The following is a 24495-nucleotide window of genomic DNA, read 5'->3' as shown; positions in this document are numbered from 1 at the left end:
TGTTGTTTTTATTTCATATTTGAAGTGATTTTCTCACGATTCATTTTTTTTTCACACATGAATTTTTCACGTGTTTTGATTTTTCACGCATAATCACATATTATTCACATGATTTCACATGTCTTTCCTCAAATTTATATTTGAAATTTCAGGGCATAATCATGGCATAATGTTTTTCACACATGAGCACATGCTTCTTTCATATTTTCATACCATGTGATATATGATCACAAATGAAGTGTATGTGATTTTTCGATAATGGTTTTGCCTCCGGGGATGGGGGTTTGAATCCCATCTCTGCTCTGTGTGCACAGAGTTTGCATATTCTCCCCATGCTTCAGGGGTTTCCTTTGGGTACTCTGGATTCCTCCCCCAGTCCAAAGACGTGTTGTAGGCTGATTGGCATTTCCAAACTATCCTTAGTGTGTGAGTGTGTCTGCGATTGTGCCCTGCGATAAATTAGCACCGCATCCAGTGTGTCCCCTGCTTTGTGCCCCAAGTTCCCTTGGATATGCTCCAGGCTCCCCTGAAACCCTGGGTAGGATAAGCGGTATGGAAAATGGATGGATGGATGGATGGATGGATGGATGGGTTTTGCACAGCACCAATCAGCCATAACATTAAAATCACTGACAGGTGAAGTGAATAACACTGATTATCTTGTTACAATGGCTCCTGTCACAGGTTGCAATATATTATGCCATATAATGAAGGTAGGATATATAAGTAAACAGTCAGTTCTCAAAATTGATGTGTTGGAAACAGGAAAAATGGGCAAGTGTAAGGATTTGAGCGACTTTGACAAGGGCCAAATTGTGTTGGCTAGATGACTGGGTCAGAGCATCTCTAAAATGGCAGGCCTTGTGGGGTGTTCCTGGTATGTATTGGTACCATATAAATACTGCCAGTAGTGAAAAAGTGTGTAAATGATGCAATTGCCATGGTATACTAATGCAATGGCCCTTATATGAGATAAGTACTGAAAAATTACAAAAACTGTACGATTAAAATCTGTATGTTGAACGGAAAATCAGATCTTAGAGATTTAATTTTCAAAACGAACTATTCCTGTATTGTGAAAGATGCACTTCCTATATTGTGAAGGATTTTATATATGAAAAAGAAACCCGTTAGTGTTATACAGTCAAAATTGTACAATGTACAATACACAGGGAGTGTGACTATGTAGAATGAAAGAATGGATTAGTTTAAATATCTTGGGTGATTGTGAGATTACCTCATGTTACATTTCCTTTAGACATGACCTAAGGACAGAACAGTGACAAAATTCGCATCCAAATACCTCAAGCCTGACATCTATTTCTGAAAAGAAAGAGGTGCTTGTGCTGAGATCTCTGGAGGCTCTGGTGGGGAAACAGAGAGAGAATGAGTAACCCAGAGCTGAGGTCTGCATGTGTGTGGTAGCAATGAGGTGGCCCAAACCACGGACAACCAAACAGGACTGCATAGAGATGGAGTGTGTCCTGTGAAGGATTAAAGCTCCAAATACATGACTACTGTTCAAAAGCCAGGGTTATGTAAGTAAACTGAAGCAAAAACTTCAGCTTTTCACAGCAAATTATTACTGTACTCAGAAGAAAAAAATTACATCTAGAAACTCTGAAGGTACTTCAGGTTGTCCATCTGGGGAAAACTTTAAAGGCTGTTTGTAGAATCCTGCAATAAAGGTAGAAGCTAAGAAGCTACCCACAGACCACTTAAAGAACCCCTTTTACTAAGAGGGTAGGCATATTAGCAATTAATGGTCTGCTTGTGATGAGAATCTTGAAGCCCTTCTATCCTACAGATCAGTGCAAAAGTTTGCATTCCCCATGATTCATTGGAGGAAAAAGAAAAAAACAACATACCTTTATTAAAATAATAATAATAATAATAATAATAATAATAATAATAATAATAATAATAATAATGTTAATAATAATAATAGGAAATGTTACATTTATCTCATTTATTTCATTCAAATGGTATGCTGACTTTTTTGTATTCAGAGTTTTGTAAAACTGAAACTACCGTGTTTGGTACAACTCGTCTCATTCTTGTACAGTTCCTCTTGATCCTTTCCCAGATGGCTTCCTGAAATGTGCAAAGCAACTGGGTTTTTGTAGCGTTATTCATCAGAGTGTGTGTGTGTGTGTGTGTGTGTGTGTGTGTGTGTGTGTGTGTGTGTGTGTGTGTGTGTGTGTGTGTGTGTGACATCTTTATAGGTGATCAAAAGTGCAACACTGTTCATGTTCCCAGGCATTTCGGAGTCAATAACATTCTAGTATATGTGCTGGAACACCATTATTGTGATACACAGTAATAGATATCAAAGCAAGTGCTGCCAACAAATAAAGCAGACAGTGTGAAATATAGGAATAATCCACCTTCCTGAATGGTGGGCATGCTATTGTTTCTGATGTGTAGTTCCTGATTAGGACGTTCTGTGTCTAAGTTGTGCACAGCCGGTCTGAACACAAGGGGACAGTAAAGCCTTTTTAACACTCCCCACACAGCACCACTGATTCCTATTAATCTCAATATTATTGCAAGAAGACTCCTTGGTCTCTCTGCTGCACAAGCCTCCTCACCAAAGGCATTTATATAATGCCTCAGACTGACTAAATTATCTTCTGGCAAAAACAGGGTCTCATTTTATTTCTTCTAGAAAACTAGACAACAGGCTTTAGCCAGGAAGGTGTGGCAGTATTGTGAAAGGTTTGAGGATGAGTTCAGCAGGCCTACAGACGGTTTAGACTGCTGTAATGAGCCTGGCTGCATGTTGAATCATTATGGAAAGCAGCCACTGTATTCAGGGAAATGCAGTGAGTCAACACAGGGGGGGGGGGGGGGGGCATGAGAACAGGTGGGCAGAGGTGGTAAAGTAGTCATCATGAAAGCGGATGTGTTGATATATAGTACACCTGTAGCTCGATATCCCACAGTTCTATTGTTTGCTTTAAGTAAACATGTGGGGCTAGAAAACATTATTCCCCCATTTGCACTCTCAGGAAAAAAAATGTAATGTGTAATTTAGGGTATACGCTGTGGATAATACCTGGCCTGTGCCAAAGAATTTTTGATCTCTGACATTATGTGAATTTGTATTTTTGGCTATACTTTTTGTACCTTGGGATTAACCATGCACCTGTATAGTACCTTTTCTCACAGTGTAACCCACATTTTTTGAAAATGTATTTTTATTTTACATTTATTTCTAGAGAAAATTAAATCTTGATCTTTTGTATGGTCTATTTCTAACCTACGCTCATTACCTGATCTACCGGTTTATGCTTTTAGAGAGACTCTCTATTATCGTGTGTTAAGCGTTGCCCAGAACCGCATCCTAGTAAGCAGACTTCAAATATTTCAGGAAAAATAGTACGCGACCAATTACACAGGACATTCTATAGTGGCGTAAATTGTTCCTATACACGATAAGTACACTGTTAAGCAGGAATGACACATCATTTAGTACAGAAACGCGAGGCTTTGGAGCACTATTTACTGAGGTAATAGCGATTTGGAACGCAGTCGTAGATTTTAACGCAGCTGGGTGGGCGGGTCTTAGCAGCTGGGAGCTATTTGACCACGTGACCTTAAGGGCTGGTTCTCTCGTTGTAGCAGCCATCATATCACCCTAATACAAGTCCTGATTAAAAAAGAAAAAAAAGCAAGCAGAGGCGCTGAGGAGCAGGGCGGGCAGCCATGGGTTTGCACGGGAATACAATTTAAAATGCGCCTCTGAAAACGCTGCTAGATTTGTTTCGTTTTCGTGTGTAGGCCACATCAGCTGCAGGTAAGTCAGTCTCTTTCTCTCTCTGTGTGTGTGTTCGACGCTATGTACACAAATTGCTTGGCTTTTGTTGAACTGGGATGTGTTTGTGTAGCCAAACGTTACATGGATCATGTATCAGGCAAGCAAGCGAAAGCCAGTGTTTTCAATAGACACGGAACCATGTTAAATCATCTTGCTGAAAACGGACACCGAAACGCGTTAACGTCACTTTTGTAACAGGTTTGTCTTTAAATATAAACAACGAAGTCGAGTGCACAACATGAGCACTTCCTGTAATCGAGGAGGCACATTTCACCGGACCCATATTATTAGAGTAACACCTGGGACATTAGCGACAAGGGAACACTATAAACCCATCTCTGACCTCGATTCATTTAAACAATATAAAACCGAGCCCTTTGGCATGGTAACGTTTTCGTTTTATTAGCTAGCTTCCTTGTTAGGACAGGTAAGCGCAACTTGTGCTGCTGTTGAACACTGCACGGTCGCGTTAAAACACGCCTCCTGTCGCACGGGTTTTTATTTTATTTTTATATATAAATCAAGCCCTCTACCGTGGTAAATATCACACCTGTTCGGCTAACGAGCTCATTACTAGCCTAGATGTGTGTTTTTAGAGTGAGGTGTTTTGGCCACGACGGAGTTAAGATGAAGGACTTCTAACACACGGTCATTACCTGATCTACCGGCTGATGCTTTCAAGAAACATGTTGCGTTCAAATGCTACGTCGAATTCGACATCCTGACAGCAATTTATTACTTACAACAAATATTACTTTGAAATAGTAACAGCACGTTGGACATAAGTCAACAGATATTAGTACAGCACTGTTCTGTGACGTTTGCCACTGTTTGAAACGTTTCTTTAGTACTCCTTAAACTTCGTTGCAAAACGAAAATGCCGGCTTACTGCTTCGCTTTCGTTTTGAGTGGGGGGGCTGAGACTCATCCTGTTTACTCTCACCATAGCCTGGTGTTTACCAGGTTTACCATAGCCTGCTGTTTGATACACTTAATCAAATAAAAATATATATTTGTGGTTTCAAACTGAGCGTTTGGTGTATATACTAGAACCTGCATTCATACACAAAGCATGCTCTCAACTTCAGGGGAAAATAGTTTACCTCAGGTATGCTAAAGGGTGCTTCAGTTTGTCGCGTTGTAGAAACCTCTTAAAGGTTCTACACAGAAACCTATCAGAGGTTTTCCCTTTCAGAAAAGCTTTTTCAAGTATAACTAGAAACCCTCTTGAACTATGCAGAGAACCCTTGAGAAATCCCTCCCTCTCCCATGAGTGTAGGATGTGCCATTGTGTTTTCAGAGATTTGTGTCAGTTGCTGGTTCTTTCAGGTTAGACGATTTGTAAGTAATTAAACATCACCACTATCTATAGACCTGATAAGATGAGCGTGTTTAGTCTTTCTTGTCACCGATAACATGCTTGGTTTGAAACGGAGCTGCTATGAAGAGTCTGTACCTGTTGCAGGTTCTTTCTTTTACACTACAGACTGGGTTAATGCTTTACTATTTTGAGTAATACCCATTCATTATTTGAGGTGCCTTCTGATTTCAGTCAGTGTTCGAGGTTCCTTCGGGTTTCTGATCATCTCGATTAATGTGGTCCAACATGTTCGCCTGAAAGAGCAACTCTAGTGACCTGTACTCCTGCTGTGCCACCCTTATCACGCTCCTGGACACATACTTTCCAACATAGTATGATGGTACATTTGTTTTCTAATGAACCATGATCTTGGTATTATTATCGCACGATCAAGTGTGGTATACCGTAGATCAGCAAGGATGTGATTCGGCTGTAGGCATGAAGCCGCAGGCTGATAATTCAGTATAACTGCACGATTTTTTGAGTGTGATGGTGCTTTTAAACAACGGATATATAAACAAGAAATTAACCTCCAGTGACTGACATTTGGGACACAATAATCCCAAACGTTTTCTTTTTCCTCCACTAGTGGAAATGGATCCCAACGAAGCCACACTCGCTTTATAGCACATTGTCTAGCCGGCTAGCTAGCTCACATTGATTTCCCACTAAAGGTGCTACTGGTAGAATTGGCTTTTTTTTTTTTTTTCCATCATCATGTGATGAGTTTTCATATTTTAATTCATAAGTTATATTCATGAAAAATTGTATCGTTTGTCTTGTCTACTGATGACGTTACAAACACTACTGTAGTAACTGTTTTGAACTAGGAAGTGGAACACTGACGAGTGGTGTGATTCACTGATGAGTGAAACGTCCCAGTGAGGTGGTACTAAATGTAAGCAAACACTCCTGGAACATCGCTCGAACCAATCACATTAGTGGAGCAGAACTAACTGTTGTATAATATTGTACCTTTTGTTGAAGAATGAATGGAAGAAACTTGTAACCCCAAGGTCCTGGAATGCATCAGTTACATTTAATAGCTTTTCTCCACTTCCACTGTAGAAATAGCATTTGAAAAACTGTACTGGTTAATGAAACGATACATTTGAGGCATGATTTCCACAGCCCTTTCTAGTTAGTGTCTGGACAGTTTCAATGAAACGAACCTTGTCCCAGTTCATGGTGACATCATGGCATTTAACGGGAATCTAACATCATGTCAGTTTTTGGGCAATACACTGGTATAGGAACATCACTTTTATATGAAAATACAAGCCTGCAGTTGCGTCTTCTTTTTAGTTACATTTTACATAGTTTCGTTGGTGTTGCATATAAAGAAAGGACAAGCTTTCTCTTGTCACCCGAGTGAGCAGTCGAACTCTTTAAGGAACATTTATCTTGGACCTCTGCAGTGTGTCAAAGCTTACAGTACACAAAGATTCAGGTTTGTTACAGGGTTCCCTTGCACAATGCAGGTGACTGCGGTATAAATATTGTGAAAGGCAATACTGTGATAACTGTATGCAGTGATAACTGTGGAAAAATTTTTTTGTGCAGACCTAGATTGATCATGTTCAGCGAGACAATCAGCATTTTGTTTTATTTTTATGGCTTATTGTTCACATTTAACTTATTGGCCAGCTATTAAAGTATCTTGACCTGCCATCAAGTCTCAGCCCTTAGCAGGATATAATAGCAGCCCTTAGCATATAATAATAATAATAATAATAATAATAATAATGACTATATATATATATATATATATATATATATATATATATATATATATATATATATATATATATATATATATATATATATATATATATATATATATATATATATCTCTCTCTCTCTCAGAGGTAGCAGTAAAAAATTGCAAAATACTAATAAAAATATAAAGGTTATAAACGACCTTTTTTTTTTCAAAAACAAAACTAGGCAATAGCTGTTTTACTTTAATTAACTTAACTCGTGGTGGGGAGTGCACCTGTCACAGTGCTCACCGGACTGAAGTGCTCTGCTTTGCGTTAGCAATTTTTAAAAATTATTTAATTGTTTTATTTTTTATGTTCGCATAATCTACTTAAGACCATACCATGCTTTTTGTATAAGCTAGGCATAATGTCTGTGTACAGCAAGGGCTCATAGTGCCTTCTCCCACCAAGCTCTTTCAACCAGCACAGCTCATCAGCTGTGTTTTTCCGAACAATCTAATCTACAATAAATGTACAATTCATGTGGGATCTCGCATCGCTAAACATAATATATGTTCCGTTCTGTTAATATGTTGGACTACTTGAGTCTTGATACAATTTGCATGAAATAAATCAGTAAATGCATGTACATACTGTATACACTGCTAATTTATGCAGTTATCCAGACGGTCAATCATGTGGCAGCAGCACAATACACAAATGCAGATCAAGCAGATACAGTTCAAGCTCTTCAATTAATGTTCACATCAAACATCAGAATGGGGAAAAGTGTGCTATGTGATTTTTAACCGTGGTATGGCTGGTTTGAGAGTTTCAGAAATTGCCGATCTCCTGGGAATTTCACACATACCTGTCTCTAGGGTTTACACAGAATGTTTGATGTGAACATTAACTGAAGCTTTTGGCCTGTATCTGCATGATTTTATGCATTGTGTTGCTGCCACATGATTGGCTGATTGGATAACTGCATGAATGAGCAGGTGTTCCTATTAAAGTGAACGGTGAGTGTATTCCCAGGGAGTAACTGCAGTGTACTTCAAAAGTCCGTTATCATCTGCTGAAGCTAAGTGCTATGTAATATAAAATTCAAAACATAATAGGAAAAGGTTTCTTTTCTATATGTGCAATTATTACTGAAGTGCACTTCCTGGATTTTTTGTGTGTGTGTGGCGGAGCCGGATTGGTTAGCAGTTGTTTTGTAATGTTACTTTGTTTACTGTGTCTCATTTTTTAGTTTCTGATCCCAGGCCAAATACAGGCCTGCCTTTCTGAGTTATGTAACTGTATTAAATTAGTGAAAACTCATTAGGTTAACAAGATTTCGGGGTTCAGTGTTCAGCACTCACTGAGGCCTATTGAGTGTTGCTCTTCCACGAAGCTGATTTGAGCTCTAGTGCAGTCACGTGCGCTTGTAGCCTGAACTGGTTGACTTCATATGGTGGAAGATTGTGTGTAGGTTTATTTATTTATTTATTTATTTATTTTTACAAAAAGGTAAGCAGACTTTCTCTCCAATCTTTAGCCCGCATTTTAACGAGTGTTGATCCTCTGAAAGTCTAATACAGTGAAATTGTGCGGTGAGGCATATGATGAACCACAGATCCATCGAGAACGGGTGTAACCAACACACCTTTTACTGTAATGAATATATGACAAAGGTATTGTATGCTTGGATATTTGCTCTGCTTTTAATTCATTTTTCTGAAGCTAAGATTACAACACAACAAGAGAATAATGAATAATAAAACACATTTTCTGCAAGACTCTTGCATCAGATTGAAAGCAGCATTTGGAAAGCAGCATTTGGAAAGCAGCATTTGGAAAGCAGCTTTTTCCTTTTCTTGAATGTGAATTTATGGCAAACTGAGTAAACCGTGTACCCAGTGGGTTTGTGTATATGTACATTATATTTTAATCATGTCCACAGTGTGGTGAACATTTCTGCTGAATATGCCAGAACTTTTGCTTAGTTTTTCATTGTAAATGTGTGAGGTTTCGGTGTAATACCTTAACAATGGTTTCCCAAAGACAGATGGCAGTCAGATGTAATATCAGTATCGCATACTGTTTGATATTAGGTTAAGGTTGATTTAGTGCTGATATGAGGCATTAACTAGGTTGTGTTGGAATAAAGGACTAAAAGAATATATTTGAAGACACGGTTTTGTGCCACTGATTCTTCATATTGGGCGAGGATTCCTTGATCGAGGATACTCTTCTAGGGTTCAACAAAGAACCTGTATATGGTTCCCTTAGAGTCACGACCAGAGAACAAACAGCGGGTCTTGTTCATCAATTTGGGTACGAACGGATTTGTGTAAATCGTCTGTATGAACATTTACACACACAATTTGGTATTCACGAAAGTCGCTTGCATTCGGGACAAACTCTGGTATCGTGTGTGTGTGTGTGTGTGTGTGTGTGCATTTATGCATAAGATGGCTAATTAATGTAAACCTTGATTCGACATCGAATCTTATAAATTGCAATGAGTGACTGCATCTTTATGTACGGAATATGCGGTCAAGTTCAAATCGTCTATTTGTGCGCACACTTTTTTTTTTTTTTTTTTTTTTTTTTAAAGACCTGTTGTTTCATAAAAGCTTAAATGACATTAAGGAAATATTGTGTACATGTATAAAAGAACAGTGAGTCGACTGAAATCCATTTTAAGACCAGTAAGGCTAGTTGTTCTATTAAGATGAAATGGCAGTGTACAAAGAAGGATGTACTGGTCTGTGCAGATGGGAGCTAGACGCAAAGGCAGTGCAAGTGGCAGCAATAGTATTACTTGGAGTCGACCCATGATGCCCTTAGGAGGCAACAGATATTTAGAGACTAGTATGACTTAAAAAAACAAAACACACACGCCCTTTCCTGAGTGGGTAAATACATCTAGTCCATTTGCCACAGCATTTGGTCAGTTTTAATAAGCTTTGTCATGGTTTTGCCTCCCCCATTAGCAGAGAAACGGTAATACATGAGACAAAAGTACTTCAATCTCTGCCACAGGGAAATTCTTCTGTTTTGGCAATTTTTTAAAATAATAATAAACTTTATTTTTATATAGCACCTTTTTAAAGCAGCACTTTACACAATAGGAAAATGTCAAGGAAAAAAAGCACGGATAAAAACAAAAAACGGACCGGAATAACAAAAATGGTTAAAACCATTTAAGAAAAAGCTAACCTAAAAAAAAAAAAAATTAGATTTTAGGTTGGATTTAAAAATGCTCAAATTTGGTGCATCTCGAATATGAGCAGGGAGTACATTCCAGAGTCTAAGAGCATAGGACGAGAAAGCTCTGTCCCCTACAGATCTCAGCCGTGTCTGTGGGACAGCCAGTAAACCAGCTTGAGGGGAGCGAAAATTGACGCTTGGGAGAATCATTAATTTATTGTCCGTTTTGCACTTTCTTCTCTATGAACTTGGCCTTTTTATTGAGTTTTGTGGGCCTGGCCAAATGCTAATCAGCGGTGGAGTGCACACGTCTGGCCATTTACAGGTGACTGGCAATTATCAACATATGACAAGTGAATATGAAAGAAAGTCGTACTCGTGTTTACTAAACTTCTGTAAATCTGGCGTAAACTTTTTAGTTTGATTTGGCTCACGCAAACTTTCACACACAACTTTAATCAAAGGTTGAAGACTGAGGCCAGTTGCTGTCACATTTCACCATCACATACATTTTTTAAAATCATTTTTTATTTCCACCTTAATCACAAGCACTTTTTCATGACCGTTCACTGTAAAACTGTGGACAGAAGTTCTTATTCTGTATCTTATGTGAAATTCTGAAAGCTTCTTGAGGCTGCTGTGGATCATTTGATGGCATTTGGTCAAGTTAAATATTGACATCACCTCATTATCTCAGCACTGATCTGCATATCTGTTGCTAGAATTATTAGGAAATGAGAGTTTCAGACCAGGTTCTTCTTATCTGCAGCTGCTTTTGGCTGTGTGTTGATTAATATACCAGGCTTGAGGAGAACTGTTGCTTACTCTCTGGGAAATATTTGAGGGATTTCATGCAGGAAGTTTTGTAATGGTGTGTGTGTGTGTGTGTGTGTGTGTGTGTGTGTGTGTGTGTGTGTGTGTGTGTGTGTGTGTGTGTGTGTGTGTGTGTGTGTGTGTGTGTGTGTGTGTGTGTGTGTGTGTGTGTGTGTGTGTGTGTGTGTGTGTGTGTGTGTGTGTGTGTGTGTGTGTGTGTGTGTGTGTGGATGGATATAGAAAGAACTAGGATGGTTATAAGCTGTTTGTCTTTGTATCTGCGACAGTGCTGGTTGGATTTGGATGGTTCTTTTGAGAAACTGCTGACCTTGCCTGACTGAGACAGTGTGTCTGAAGAGGTAGACCTCGATCTCCATTATGTTTCCAAATTTGAGCAAAGTTTATAGCGGATGTGGGTCGGAAAAGTGTCCCGTAGGGTAGGTTGCATGTATCTAAAGGTGTTATTGAGTTATTCTGCTTATTATCCTGTTTTACTCGTTACTTGTATAACGTATTAAATTAAAAACAACGGAAAAAAAACAAGTAGGTCTATAAATAATATCTTCTTGAACCTGATGTTCTCTTAGTGGAAATTTTCCGGAAGAAAAAGCTCTAGGGCTTCAATAAGGATCCGGGATTTTATTGCCGACATTTAAATAATCAGCGTAATATGTGAATAGTTTCATGTTCCCTGAATAAGTCCCTGGCTGCAAAAAGTTTTAGACTGTACAAGTAGTGATTTTTGTCGTAGATGCACATTATGCATAATTCATTTAATTTGTATAGCGTTTTTCAATAACTCCAACGGTCACGATGCATAACAAATGTTCTATACAAGAAGCTGAGATTATAGTTGGGTACATAATACACTTGAGCACTGATCTGAGATGGAATTAAAAAAAAAAAACATTATGCAAGTATATGACTGTAACTGTTTATATGGTGTTAATTAACTGTTTAAAATGTAAACCGTTCGATTACATAAACACAAGATCACTCGTCTTTATTGCACTAGGAGTATTGTGACTTTGTGGAAATTTCCATTCTTTAATGGTATCGCTTTCATAAATGTACACATGGTGAAGCTAATGCTGTTTTGGGATTCAGTTAGGAAGACTGCTCAGTGTCTCCAACTTTTTGAGCGACTGCAGAGAAATACAGCTCCATCCTTTACAAATAACTTAACATTAAGTAAAACAATGTGTGAAGTGAAACTAATAGGAAATATAGTTGCGTGCTGGGTTATTATAAGCCATTGACCTTGTTTTCTGGCACCTGCTGGTGAACTTCTGAGACACTTCACTGAGGTGATTAGGGGTAGGTGATAAGATCTGCTATTCTTATGGCAAGCAGTAATGTCGTAATATGGCAAAAGATTAAACGAACCTGCATGTTTCAGAAAGTTCTAGATGCATTTAAAATTTTTTATTTTTTATTTTTGCTAGAGGCAGCCTATAAAACAACCAGTTGTTATTGTCTCTAAACTCAATTCGGTGTGATGAGGATGGCTAAAATGATCATTCAGCTTTTTTAATCGTCTTATTTTAAATCAAGAGACAAAAACAAAATCCTTTAAATTCCATCTACACACTGTTTTAAATGAAATGCAGTTAGACTCAAATCTGTGTTTACCATTACAGCAGACAACGAAATTTGGGGGGGGGGACTAAACAAATGGAGAGTTCATGATTCACTGCGTTCGTTTCAGTAGAAGTGGTCTCTTATGTTGGGAAGTCAACTGTGTGTGGTTGCACTATTTCAGTCAGTGGCTTTAAACACCTAGGTCAGTGTCATTTTGTGCCACATCTAGGACGTTTATGTTCTTCCCTTTACCTTTGTGCCATTTTTCTGGCACAGCTGCATGCTGGTTTGTCTAAATACTCCACAGTGTAGGCTTTAGTCATTATTCTTCATAAGCTTGTTCTTGAATGTGTTGAATTTAGAATGTCATTTTGTGTGTAGTGCCTTCATTATTATGTCCACCACTAATGATGGTGGATGGCTGCACTATTCACTGCCTGTGAGTGTACGGGTTTGGACTTGCTCTTTTGTGTGTGTGTGTGTGTGTGTGTGTGTGTGTGTGTGTGTGTGTGTGTGTGGTTTTTTTTTGTTGGTCTTGTCATTCAGTTGAAGCTAAATGACTCTATGCCAATGCTTTTTGTGGTTTGCAGCTGGTGTTACTGCTTTGCATGTTCTCTGTGGTTGTGAGCAAGTTGGCTGCTGAGCATCAAGAGTATTTTTGAATGCATGCTAAAAGTTCATCCATGGACCATTGAACCTTGTGGAACATGACTTCAGAATAAAATGAGTAATATATCATTATTTTATATCCAACAAATATTTGATATACACATTCTAATATGTGATATACACCCCAATTATTTTATGTACATGCTTCCTATTAGGAGTGAGCGATATGGCAAATACGTGATCACATTACTTAGACATTCAGTCCCTCCAGGATTACACGATCACCGAAATTAATGCAAAATTTAGCAATTTCCACAGTATTCGGAGGAGATTGCAATTTTTCAAAACTACAGCAGATTTGGGCCAAGACGCATCATTCAGCCAAAGCCCTCATTGATTCACGTGCATCGAATGAGTACAGCTAAAAGGTCTACCAATAAACCGTGCAAAACAATTTCGTATGATTACAGTTTCACCAATTGAAGTAGTTTTCTGCATAGCAGCATAAACTCTGCAAGTTGCATCAAAAATTTTGAAAAAAAAAAAAGCCACAGCAAAATCAAGCATTTTTAAAATCAGCATAAAAATATTTAAATTCTGCAAAATCCTGTAAGGAATGGACATTTTTGTACATGATTTACATCAATATTTTGGTTTGCAAATTAAGTCCAGCAAATCTATAACGTTGCATTTATGAAATAAAGGAGAAAATTATACAGAGTTTAGGAAAGGTCTACAAAAAGTTTCAACAAAAACATTTGGTATCACAAAGGAGGAAATAGATTGAATTACTTAACTGCATTTCGTGTAGCAAGGTGGAAGTGTCTTTCTTTTGAAAGCGGGCAGCTTCTAAAAGTTGAAATGTATTCTGACTGTGTACTGGAGATGAGCACTACTTTTGATTTCATTTAATTTTCACCATATTCTGCATGTTTTGAACTGATGGACGAAGGAAGAAAATGAAACCGTGCAGTCTCTGCTACTTTCTCAAGTGCATGCAGTTGATGTTTGTACAGTGTTTATTCATGTTGAGATTGGATCGTCCAGTCAGCTTTAAATCATAAGGGGACAAATTGGAGATGAGTCATGCAAGCACTTCACTTTAATCCGTCTCTTTGGAAAAGTTCAAAAGCTGCGAATGTTTCCCCAGACAGTGCAATTCTGTATAATCTTCCACAGATGAGGCCATAGCTAAAATTGCAACATGCTTATCCCAGTCAAAGCATACCCTTTTATTTATATGGACAATAATAAAATATGCACGTTCACACATCAAGGTGTTTTGTCTCCTAACTAACCTGTATAGCTGAGGTCTGCCTAATGTTCGGAAAAGCTCTGTGCGTTCTGAAGTTTGTTTCGGTCAACCATCGGAAACAGTTCTGATGACGTGTAATGATTTTGTGCTGAAGATATAAAGCAAGAATTACTGCTGCAAAAATATGAATGCGTGTTCACCTTTTTAAAGTTCCGATATCGTTTGTCCAAGGTTCAACAGATATTTCTTGAAATGTGATATGCAGCAAAATGCTTAGGCACTCTTTAAAATAAATAAAAGTCTGCTCCACTGATTTCATTGACTGACTTGCAAGCAGTTATGTTGCAACAGTTTAGCCAGTCACCTCACTTTTAGGAGATGTGTAGAGGCATCAAAGAGCTCCGAGTGGTGATTCAGCAGCAATGTGCTCAGTGTGTCTTGTGAGGATATGAGTCCTGCAACTGTCACTTCTTAATAGCTGGTGAAGACGCTTCATCACTTTGGGTGTGTGCCTTTTTTAAAAAAAAAAAAAAAAAAAAAAAGTGAGCACGCCCTTTCAGAGTTTGATTTGACAGTTGTGCATGTATGTGTTCGCTCAGTGTGATTGGATGGGATCATTATGACTGCGCCCGTTTTAGAGCTGTTGGACTCGTCTAGTGAGGGACTGTGCTTGCGCAGCGTGTGCTTTTCTCACGGCTGCTGTGTAGGCAGCTGTGTGCCCCAGCGAGTATGCTGGTATGTGACTAAATTGCATTATTGCTTTAATCCAGGGTGAGCCCAAGTTCATCTGACGTTCCGTGAAAGGACTCCTCGCCTTCAAAAAGCATTCTCATGTTTCAACGTTTTCTCCCCGCCAAAAAAAACACTACCATTTTTAATAAACAACCTTTTTTTTTTCTTGCCACTGTTCAGGCTTGCTTAGGTCTAGGAGGCTGTCTTTTTCTTTAAAAAATAAAATAAAGAGCCTGTTTTTCAAAAGTGAACCTTTTTTTTTTTTTTTTTTTTTTTTTTTTTTTTTTATTTGAACTGAGATAAAGGTCAGCCATTGTTCAATTAATCACCAAGTTGATTTTTATAACTAATCAGCAAAAGTAGATGCTCTTTTCAGCGACTGTTGGGAAACTGCACAGATGTGCCAGATGTTGTTCTAGGATTTAGATATTTAGCATGAGGTTGTTATAAATGGATTTTGCGAAGACTCTTAAAACTGATGTGCATTCACTGTGAAATGTAATAAAACTAGTTTGACTGGAGCACATATGATTTGGGGGTGGGTGGGGGAGCTCAGTCGGGGTTGATCTGAATATTTAGAATGGTTTTGTGTTGCATCACATTTCACAGAATGCTTCTTACATGGAGTCTGTGGTTAGACTAATTGACTTGGGCAGGTAGATGTGAGACCTATGAGGAAGTGAGTCAGCAAAACTTGATGCTCTGGTGGAATTGCTCGGCAGGGTTTTATTAATGAATGAATGAATGAATTAATTAATTTGTCCTTTAAAACAAATTTGATTATGCAGTGCAGTGCAACTCATACAGGCAAAAAAGAAAGGAAGAAATACGATAAAATGCAGTCATCTAAAAGCTCTTGTACCAAAATTAATAGTTTTGGTTTGTTGGTTATTTGGCATAATTTAATGAACTGCTTGAAAAAATGGCTGTGGGGTGCATGTCTGTCTGAAAAGCTTATTGGTAATGGGTATAGTGGTTGAAAAAAGAAAGATAACCATTGCCAAATCTCCTGAGCATTGACAACAGAGCTGGTGCTGAATGAATGAATGAATGAATGAATGAATGAATAACTAGTTCATTGCTCCAAATATCCAGAGCATAACTGAGCCAAAGGACTGTCTAGTAGCTTTTTGAATGAATCACAATTATGATTCAGTCCCTGCCCTTGGGTTGGTTCAGATATGAATCACTTTCTTGCTGCAGAGTTCACTTGGAAGCGGTCCGAGACCACCTTGCTCAGACGGTCTCTGACCGGTTGTTTTGGTCCGCACCAGGGTGCGATTTGCTGTGTTCTCGACTGACCAAACAAACCACACCGATGGAGAAAATACACCCTGCTCTTGCTTCACACAAACCTCCAAATGAGGGACTCTGTTTTCTGTTCACTATGCGATCAATCTGAAATAAAACTTTAGAATTTTTGCATGTGCTACTATTTTCCCATCTACTGCAATCAGTCGCTCATTTGCATAAATTGAAGTGAGATGTTCGCAGCTGATGGACTGTAACTGAAACGCCCTTTACTAAGCATTTCCCTTGAAGTGGTTTGGGCAAGTTTGTACCAGACTCCAATTGTGTGTAATTGAAAAACATCTCGTGCACATTTTATTTACACAGATTTGGTATATTTGGCATTGATTGATTTTTATATTCCGTTTGATGAGTTAGCAAATGGGTAAAACATTTAAGACAAAAAACAAGCGTTTTAGCAGTTGCTACAGCAACTGCAAGTATATAAACACCCCTCCTTTTCCCCTGTAAACAGACTTGTTTAGGCTCCAGAGTAAAGGAAATCAAACTCGAGGAAATGTGCTGTTTGCTTGCCACTTTACCATGTCTGTCCAGGTGGGACATTTGTTTTCACCATGATTTGCCATCCTCTACCTTCCCAGTCTCGCACTCACAGATATCTGTAAGATGCCTGGAGTGTGTGAATGCAACATGTCCGTGCTACAGAACCCGTTTCAGCTTTGTGCTGCATTGTTAGAAAGGAAGTACGTTGCAACTGCTGTTTAATTTATAATAATTTGGTCTGATTTAGCTTAGCACTCTTCCTCCAGTCCCATTCTTTGCTCAGTTGGTCTTCAGTTCTATAACTCTATTAAAGGCACGGCCAATAGACTGCTTTATAGAGGAAAGTGGCACCAATTTGGCACGTCACACTTTTAATTTAGTTCCAGGAACGCCCCTATTAGCATCAGTATTAAAATGTGGTCTTGGTGGTTAAGACAAAAGCTGCCAGTGTTCCCCAGACCCTGCAAATCCACACAACGTCCTATGCATTTCAATCAGTTCCCCACATACGAGGCCAGGCGCTGTGACCAGCAGCGGGAGCCGCAGCCCTCAGGTACCAAAATAAACCTGCCGAAGTGACTCCACAGCATGGTGTCACTTCATGTGTCGTGCTCTCCCACTCCGACGAGCTCCTTGGCTACAATACTTCTGGCGTGTTTTCGTTATGTTTGGGGAATCTTCTTTCAGAATTGTTTTTATAGTTCATATAGTTGATGGACCTTTTTTTTTTTTTTTTTGTTTTTTTTTTTTTTTTTTTTGTTTTGTATGTTTTCATGTCGCTGTAGTGGAAGGGAATGTTTAAACCGTTGAGTTGCAAATTAACATGTTTCTTACTTTTTAAAGGTTGGACAGCCACTAAAAAAACGCTATTGTCTGTATTTGCAAATTCGCCACCCACCCACTCTCTTGCTTGTTTTTTCTCTCGCTCGGTCAGACCATCACCGGAGAGGCATGACCCATTTAAATGGTTGTTTACTTGTATCTGAACAAGGACCAAGACGCTCCTCAATGAACTCTTGTCTACAATTCAATTAGGACTTGGCGCCTTGGGTTGTCCCGTATTTAACATAGAAGGACTTGGTTCTCTTTATGTCTTTGCTTTCACATAGAACTGTTATGAACAGTTTGAAGAAATTCTGCTGTGTGTGTGTGTGTATGTGTGTGTATATATAGAGTAGGACTGCGGATAAAGATATCACAGCCTGCACTGGTAAATGTAGACTCCCTATGTAATGAGGTTTTGTCATCCTTTTCTGCCACGGCCTGTCTGGGAGCCAGACAGAATATTGCTGCTTGTGGCTTTTCCTGAAAACAACACTGCTGCATATTATATATTTTTAAAGCCAGACATGTTATTGCTTTTCCCGTTATCTTCTGCCTAGACAAGCTTGAAAGAGGAAATGGCTTGCCTTCTCTCTGTCCTCCTTATTTACTTATTTATTGAAAAATTTGTTGCGACTGTGCTGAATGTAGTAAGGAGTAGTGGTTTGTGTGCATTGCCTCGTGATGTGATGTAATGTTACAGTGAGAAATCCCCCAGACGCATTAACTGTAGTGGAATATTCACAAGACGGACATGTGAAAAGCAAGACTCTCTGAGGCTACACTGCTTTCATTACATCTTTTTGTGAATGAAGTCTCAAAGGAGCATGAATGTGAATCTCTTGGTAATTTATTAGTAGCCAGGCATAGAATCCAAATCTGAACACCTGTGGGGTGTTTTTTTTTTTTTTTAAATAAAGACTTTGCATTGAGACTAGCAGAATGCAACTGACACCGTTATGAAACCACTATTGTTATACAACACCTGCATAACACACATTTGCACGTGTGGCTCAGTGGAAGAGACCGTTTGCGTTCATGTTTAACGTTTGTTTGACTTTGAATGCGAACATCAGTAATGTTTGCCTTGTTCTTTTTTGCTTATTACAGGTGGGGAAATTGGTGCCTTTTTTGCCCTGTTTTTGTGGCACCTCTTGATCCAGAACCATCACGACTCTTGAGGTCTGTGGTGGGGCCGAGGTAAAGGAGCGGAACCCCGGCCATCTTTGCTGCTTGCCACTCCTTGCTGGGTTTTGAGGCGGGAAGGAGACTCCAGGCACCAACTGAACCACCCAGAGCATGGGGCAAAAGGTTCCAGGGGGCATCAAGACCGTGGACATGCGGGATCCCACGAGCCGGCCGCTGAAGCTGCAGCTGCAGGCCCTGGACTACAGCAAACCACCACGGTTGGACATGCTACTGGACATGCCGCCTGCCTCCAGCACAGTGCAGATGCAGCACTCGTGGAACAATGACGACCGCTCGCTTAACATCTTCGTCAAAGAGGACAACAAGCTCATTTTCCATCGGCACCCGGTGGCGCAGAGTACGGACGCCATACGCGGTCGCGTCGGCTACACACGTGGCCTTCACGTCTGGGAGATCTCCTGGGCCCTGCGTCAGCGCGGCACTCACGCTGTAGTGGGCGTGGCCAGCGGGGAGGCCCCTCTGCACTCGGTAGGATACACAGCACTGGTCGGGAACAACAACGAGTCCTGGGGCTGGGACCTGGGCCGAAACAAATTATACCATGATGGCAAAAATCAGCCCAGCAAGACCTACCCAGCCTTCCTGGAGCCGGACGAGACCTTTGTTGTCCCAGATTCATTTCTGGTGGTGTTGGACATGGATGAGGGCACTTTAAGTTTCATCGTAGATGGACAGTATTTGGGAGTGGCTTTTCAAGGACTGAAGGGCAGGAAATTGTACCCTGTTGTAAGTGCAGTTTGGGGACACTGTGAAATCAGAATCCGGTACATCAATGGACTTGATCGTAAGTACTGCGTGGGGGGGTATTTTTTTTCTTTTCTATTTCTTTTTTTTTCTTTTCCCTCTCGGTGCTGTCCGTCTATAGAAACTTGCACTGTTAATGCTTGCAAATATAAGAGAGCTTTTTTATTATTATTTATTTTTAATTTTTTTTAGTCTAGCCATGGTCTTAAGACTCATTCTGTCACTGCTGTGAAGAGTTAGGAATGAATCGTATTCTGATATTTGACATCGTTATTTAAATGAAGCTCAAGGCTATTCCTTTTATGTCTGTAGTAAACCCACCACATGCAAAATTCATGCTAAGCCAGTTCTCATGAGTCTCGTACTACTTCAGCATGCTCTAGGAAGCTTCTGTAACAGGACTTTACCCAATGACCCACATACAGCTCTGTATGAATAAACCACTTAATAGCTCAACTCTGAGGTAACAGGGGAAACATTTCAAGTGGGTGGTTTGATGATGCGTTTCTCATTTACAAGAGCTGTAATATAAAATGCAGTTTGTAATGAGGACCTGTAAATGTACAGTGGTGCTGCATCTTTGATTAACCGGGATGGAAGCCCTCAAATCGAAGCGGTGATGTGTCTGAGGAATTAATACTGGTAATAAAGCGGCATGCAATGAGCTTGCGTCTTCAGTGCTTTAGTAGTTACCTAACCTCATGAGCTAGGGGAAATTAACTGAACTGGTAAAAACATGCCTGGCTGGAAAAAATCCCCAAAACAAACCCATTCAGTCAGTCTGAATTTAATTCAGTGTTGGTTGAGAAGTCCAGTGTTTTCTCAAGGGTGTGGATTGACCTGTCTGTGGAGTCCTGCTGCCTGAGTTTAGATAGAACTCTTTGTTTGTAATTATTGTAATAACGTAACCATAAATTTGAAATTTATTATTATTATTATTTTTTTTAAATGAATGTTCTTGTAATTACTATTAAGGTGCTTAGTTTTTCACGAAGTGACTTTTAAAGTGGTACCAAAAAAACCCTCGTGTTCAGTCAAGCTTTGCATGATATTTGAATGATGTCATTGCAGTATGGTCCAACAACGTGAGAGACGCAGCTGAGTACGAGCAGTCTAGCCAGTTCTTAGCAGTCTCCCCATAAACACCCTGTTTTGCAAAGGAAACGGTCTCCTGACCACCAATTGCATCCTGTCTAATCAAACCCATGTCAGTCATCCCACCGGTGCTTTGTGCGTCCTCAGACGGTGAAAAGGCTCTTAAACAGCCTCCCTTCAGGGGATCGAGTGAGTCGATTGTTTTGTTTTGTAAGAACATTTTAATGATGGTCTGACTTCAGGAAGATGCTTTTAATGCAGCCTTAATGTGCCACATCAGCTCAGGATGCAGGTGTCCGTGTGTTTTTCGTTCTCTCCCGTGAGATTAGCTGGCTGAGAGAACACAGCCAGTGCATTACTCAGCCTGTAGAGTCACCGGCCTTGGCTGACAGCGAATCCGGGCCCTCAGTCATAGCATTTGTAATGTGTTTCCTTCAGCGCAGAGTGAATTGGACGAAAGCCTAAACATGCCGCTGCTTATATATAATGTTTCCCTCTCTGGAGTGCAGTTTGTGAGGTTATGAAGTAAGTGCAGTGTAGCAGGTGGTACAGTGAGAACCAAGATGAAACACAGATGATGTAGCGGAAACCTACTGAAAGCCTTATTTTGGGGCAGTTTGTTCTTATCGTGAAGGTGTGTGGGTTTTGCATGTTTGGTTTGTAACATTCTGTTTTTTCTTCTTCTGTTTGTCCCTACAGCTGAGCCCCTGCCTCTCATGGACCTGTGCAGACGTTCAGTGAGATTAGCATTGGGCCGGGACCGACTGACCGAAATACATGGACTTCCTTTACCCGCCTCTCTCAAGAACTACCTACTCTATCAATGATAATAGGAGTGCCTTTACTTATTGTAAGGCAGAGTGGCAATTCTCTCTGGGATGCGTTTATTATTATTATTATTATTATTATTATTATTATTATTATTTTATTTTTTTTTCCTGACAGACTCGCTTTCTTAACTGCTTTTCTCCTCACTTTGGATTTTGGTACTTTGGGACTTTTTTTTGTTTTTACACCAAGGACGCCTCGGTCTCACATTTGAAGTGTTTATGGTCATGTTTTGCGTCCACTTCTTAAAACCCTTGTGTCTGTGGCTTGCTTCAGTCATGTCATGTCATGTCATGTCATGTCATGTCATGTCGTGTCGTGTCGTATACTGAATACACAATGGGAGACTCACTGAACCCTGTGACACGAGCTGTCCCAGAAAAGAACAACGTGACGGTGAAGTGCAACGAGTTTGAAACCTCAGATGTTTGCCATAATGGTTGCCTCTTTTTGTAGGTTTTTAAAAAAAAATAAATTAGATGTACATGGAGATGTGTGACTGGTTTAGCTTTTTGAATGGTGGATATAGAATTGTAATTGGTCTACTTGGGCATCAGGTGATGTACCTGCAAACCTTTATGAATTTGAATTTATGAATTTAGAGCTGTTTTTAAAGTTTTTAATCTCCTATTCATTTCTGTCCCTCAGAATTGGCAGGAGAGATGCGGCTGAATGCAAAGTTCAAGACAGAGGGCTTTTTTTTTTTTTTTTTTAAAGCAAGATGCAAATATAAGTTGATTCATTGTAGCAGACTGAGTGCGTGGCAATGGCTTTCCCCCTTTCCTCTTGGTGGGTTAAATATAGCTTGGTGTTAGCTCTAGCAGCCCTAGCTGTCTGGCTTGGGGAAACGGGCTTTGACCTCCTGTGTGTGTATATAATGGAGGTTGAAAGGCTAGCACTTGCACGACATTACACAGCTAGCATGTTCTAATTGCCTGACTCGTTGCTCCTACAGCCAACATGTCCTTTCCGCAGTTAACACTGTAATATCTGAAGTGCCTGCCCATGTGCATTTAGAGAAAGAGCCATGATTTTACATAAAAAGAAGGATGGCATCACTGTGAAACTCTGCAACATTCACAAACAATAGTAAAAGCAGCAGGCTTTTTGGCGGTTGCCCCCCCCCCCCCCCCCCCCCTTTTCTTTTAATAATTGCCCCCCTGTCAGTTTCTCTGTAGTTGCATCCAACCTTTAATTTTGCCATATTTGTGAGAAATGTTGTTTTTAATCTGAGTCCGCGTTGAGAAGAAGGGTTAATGGTCCGGAAGTGAGTTAAAGTGCATATGTTGTGACACTACTGTAACGTGCCTTGCCCATGAGCTAACCATTGACTCCCCTATTGTTGATGGGGGGGAAATTGATATACTGAAGCGGAAACGTTCAAGTTTCTTTGCCCAGCCCATTCTCAGTTTACTGCGTAATCTCGTTTTTAGATGTGCAAATGTAGTTTCCTGTCTGGCATCCAGCTTGCTGGGTGATGCTCAACTTTCTGTTCTTGTGTCCTTCCTGCCTGCAGACCACCACCCTCTTTAAGTGTTGTAGATAATGTTGATGACTGTCTAATAAAGTTTATTATGAATGAGCAGTTTGGTTTTTTATTTTTAAAGATTCATGACAAGTTAGTAAAAGGCCAACATGATTTTGTTCCTCATGAAATGATGATGATGATGATGATGATTTATTATTGTATAATAATAATAATAATAATAATAATAATAATAATAATAATAATAATAATAATTAATAATAAAAAAATTATACTTTCAATGATGAAGACCTCAACATAAGGTATCATTTTTGGCAACCACATCAATTTATTTGCTGTTTATAAATACATATTTATTTATATATATTTATTAATTTATTCCACACTATCTCACAAAAGTGAGTACACCCCTCACATTTTTGTAAATATTTGATTATATCTTTTAATGGGACAACACTGAAGAAAGGACACTTTGCTACAATGTAAAGTAGTGAGTGTACAGCTTGTGTAACAGTGTAAATTTGCTGTCCTCTCAAAATAACTCAACACACAGCCATTAATGTCTAAACCACTCGCAACAAAAGTGAATACACCCCTAAGTGAAAATGTCCAAATTGGGCCCAAAGTGTCAATATTTTGTGTGGCCACACTTATTTTCCAGCACTGCCTTAACCCTCTTGGGCATGGAGCTCACCAGAGCTTCACAGGTTGACACTGGAGTCCTCTTCCACTCCTCCATGACGACATCACGGAGCTGGTGGATGTTAGAGACCTTGTGCTCCTCCACCTTTCGTTCAATAGGGTTTAGGTCTGGAGACATGCTTGGCCAGTCCATCACCTTCACCCTCAGCTTCTTTAGCAAGGTAGTGGTCATCTTGGAGGTGTGTTTGGGGTCATTATCATGCTGGGATCATGCTCTGCTTCAGTGTGTCACGGTACATGTTGGCATTCATTGTTCCCTCAATGAACTGTAGCTCCCCAGTGCCGGCAGCACTCATGCAGCCCCAGACCATGACACTCCCACCACCATGCTTGACTGTAGGCAAGACACACTTGTCTTTGTACTCCTCACCTTGTTGCCACCACACACGCTTGACACCACCTGAACCAAATAAGTTTATCTTGCTCTCATCAGACCACAGGACATGGTCTCAGTAATCCATGTCCTTAGTCTGCTTCTCTTCAGCAAACTGTTTGCGGGCTTTCTTGTGCATCATCTTTACATTTTACAAATGGAGACACTTTGGGACTGTTGGTACTCTACCAAGAAGTGGGTGCCCAGTCAAAATGACACCAAGAGCACAACGAAGACTCATCAGTGAGGTAAAGAAACAACCTCGAATGACAGCCAAAGATTTGAAGGCATCATTGGAACTGGCTAGCATCGCTGTTCATGAGTCTACAATATGTAAAACATTGAACAAGCAGGGTATCTATGGCAGG

At 39.8% G+C, this 24495-nt stretch overlaps 1 protein-coding gene across 1 annotated transcript; it reads left to right on the top strand.

Annotated features, from left to right (window-relative positions):
- Positions 1 to 3582: 3582 nt before the first annotated feature.
- On the top strand, positions 3583 to 23148 carry spsb1 (splA/ryanodine receptor domain and SOCS box containing 1). Its single transcript, XM_017488049.3, has 3 exons — positions 3583 to 3799; positions 18801 to 19683; positions 21438 to 23148. Exons 2-3 carry the CDS (start codon positions 18990 to 18992, stop codon positions 21563 to 21565), a joined length of 822 nt encoding a protein of 273 aa, XP_017343538.1. The 5' UTR covers positions 3583 to 3799; positions 18801 to 18989; the 3' UTR covers positions 21566 to 23148.
- Positions 23149 to 24495: the final 1347 nt, after the last annotated feature.

The sequence above is a fragment of the Ictalurus punctatus genome, chromosome 15, assembly GCF_001660625.3.
Source record: "Ictalurus punctatus breed USDA103 chromosome 15, Coco_2.0, whole genome shotgun sequence".
In the NCBI taxonomy this organism is placed as follows: Eukaryota; Metazoa; Chordata; class Actinopteri; order Siluriformes; family Ictaluridae; genus Ictalurus; species Ictalurus punctatus.
This window is presented reverse-complemented; position numbering and strand designations above follow the sequence as displayed.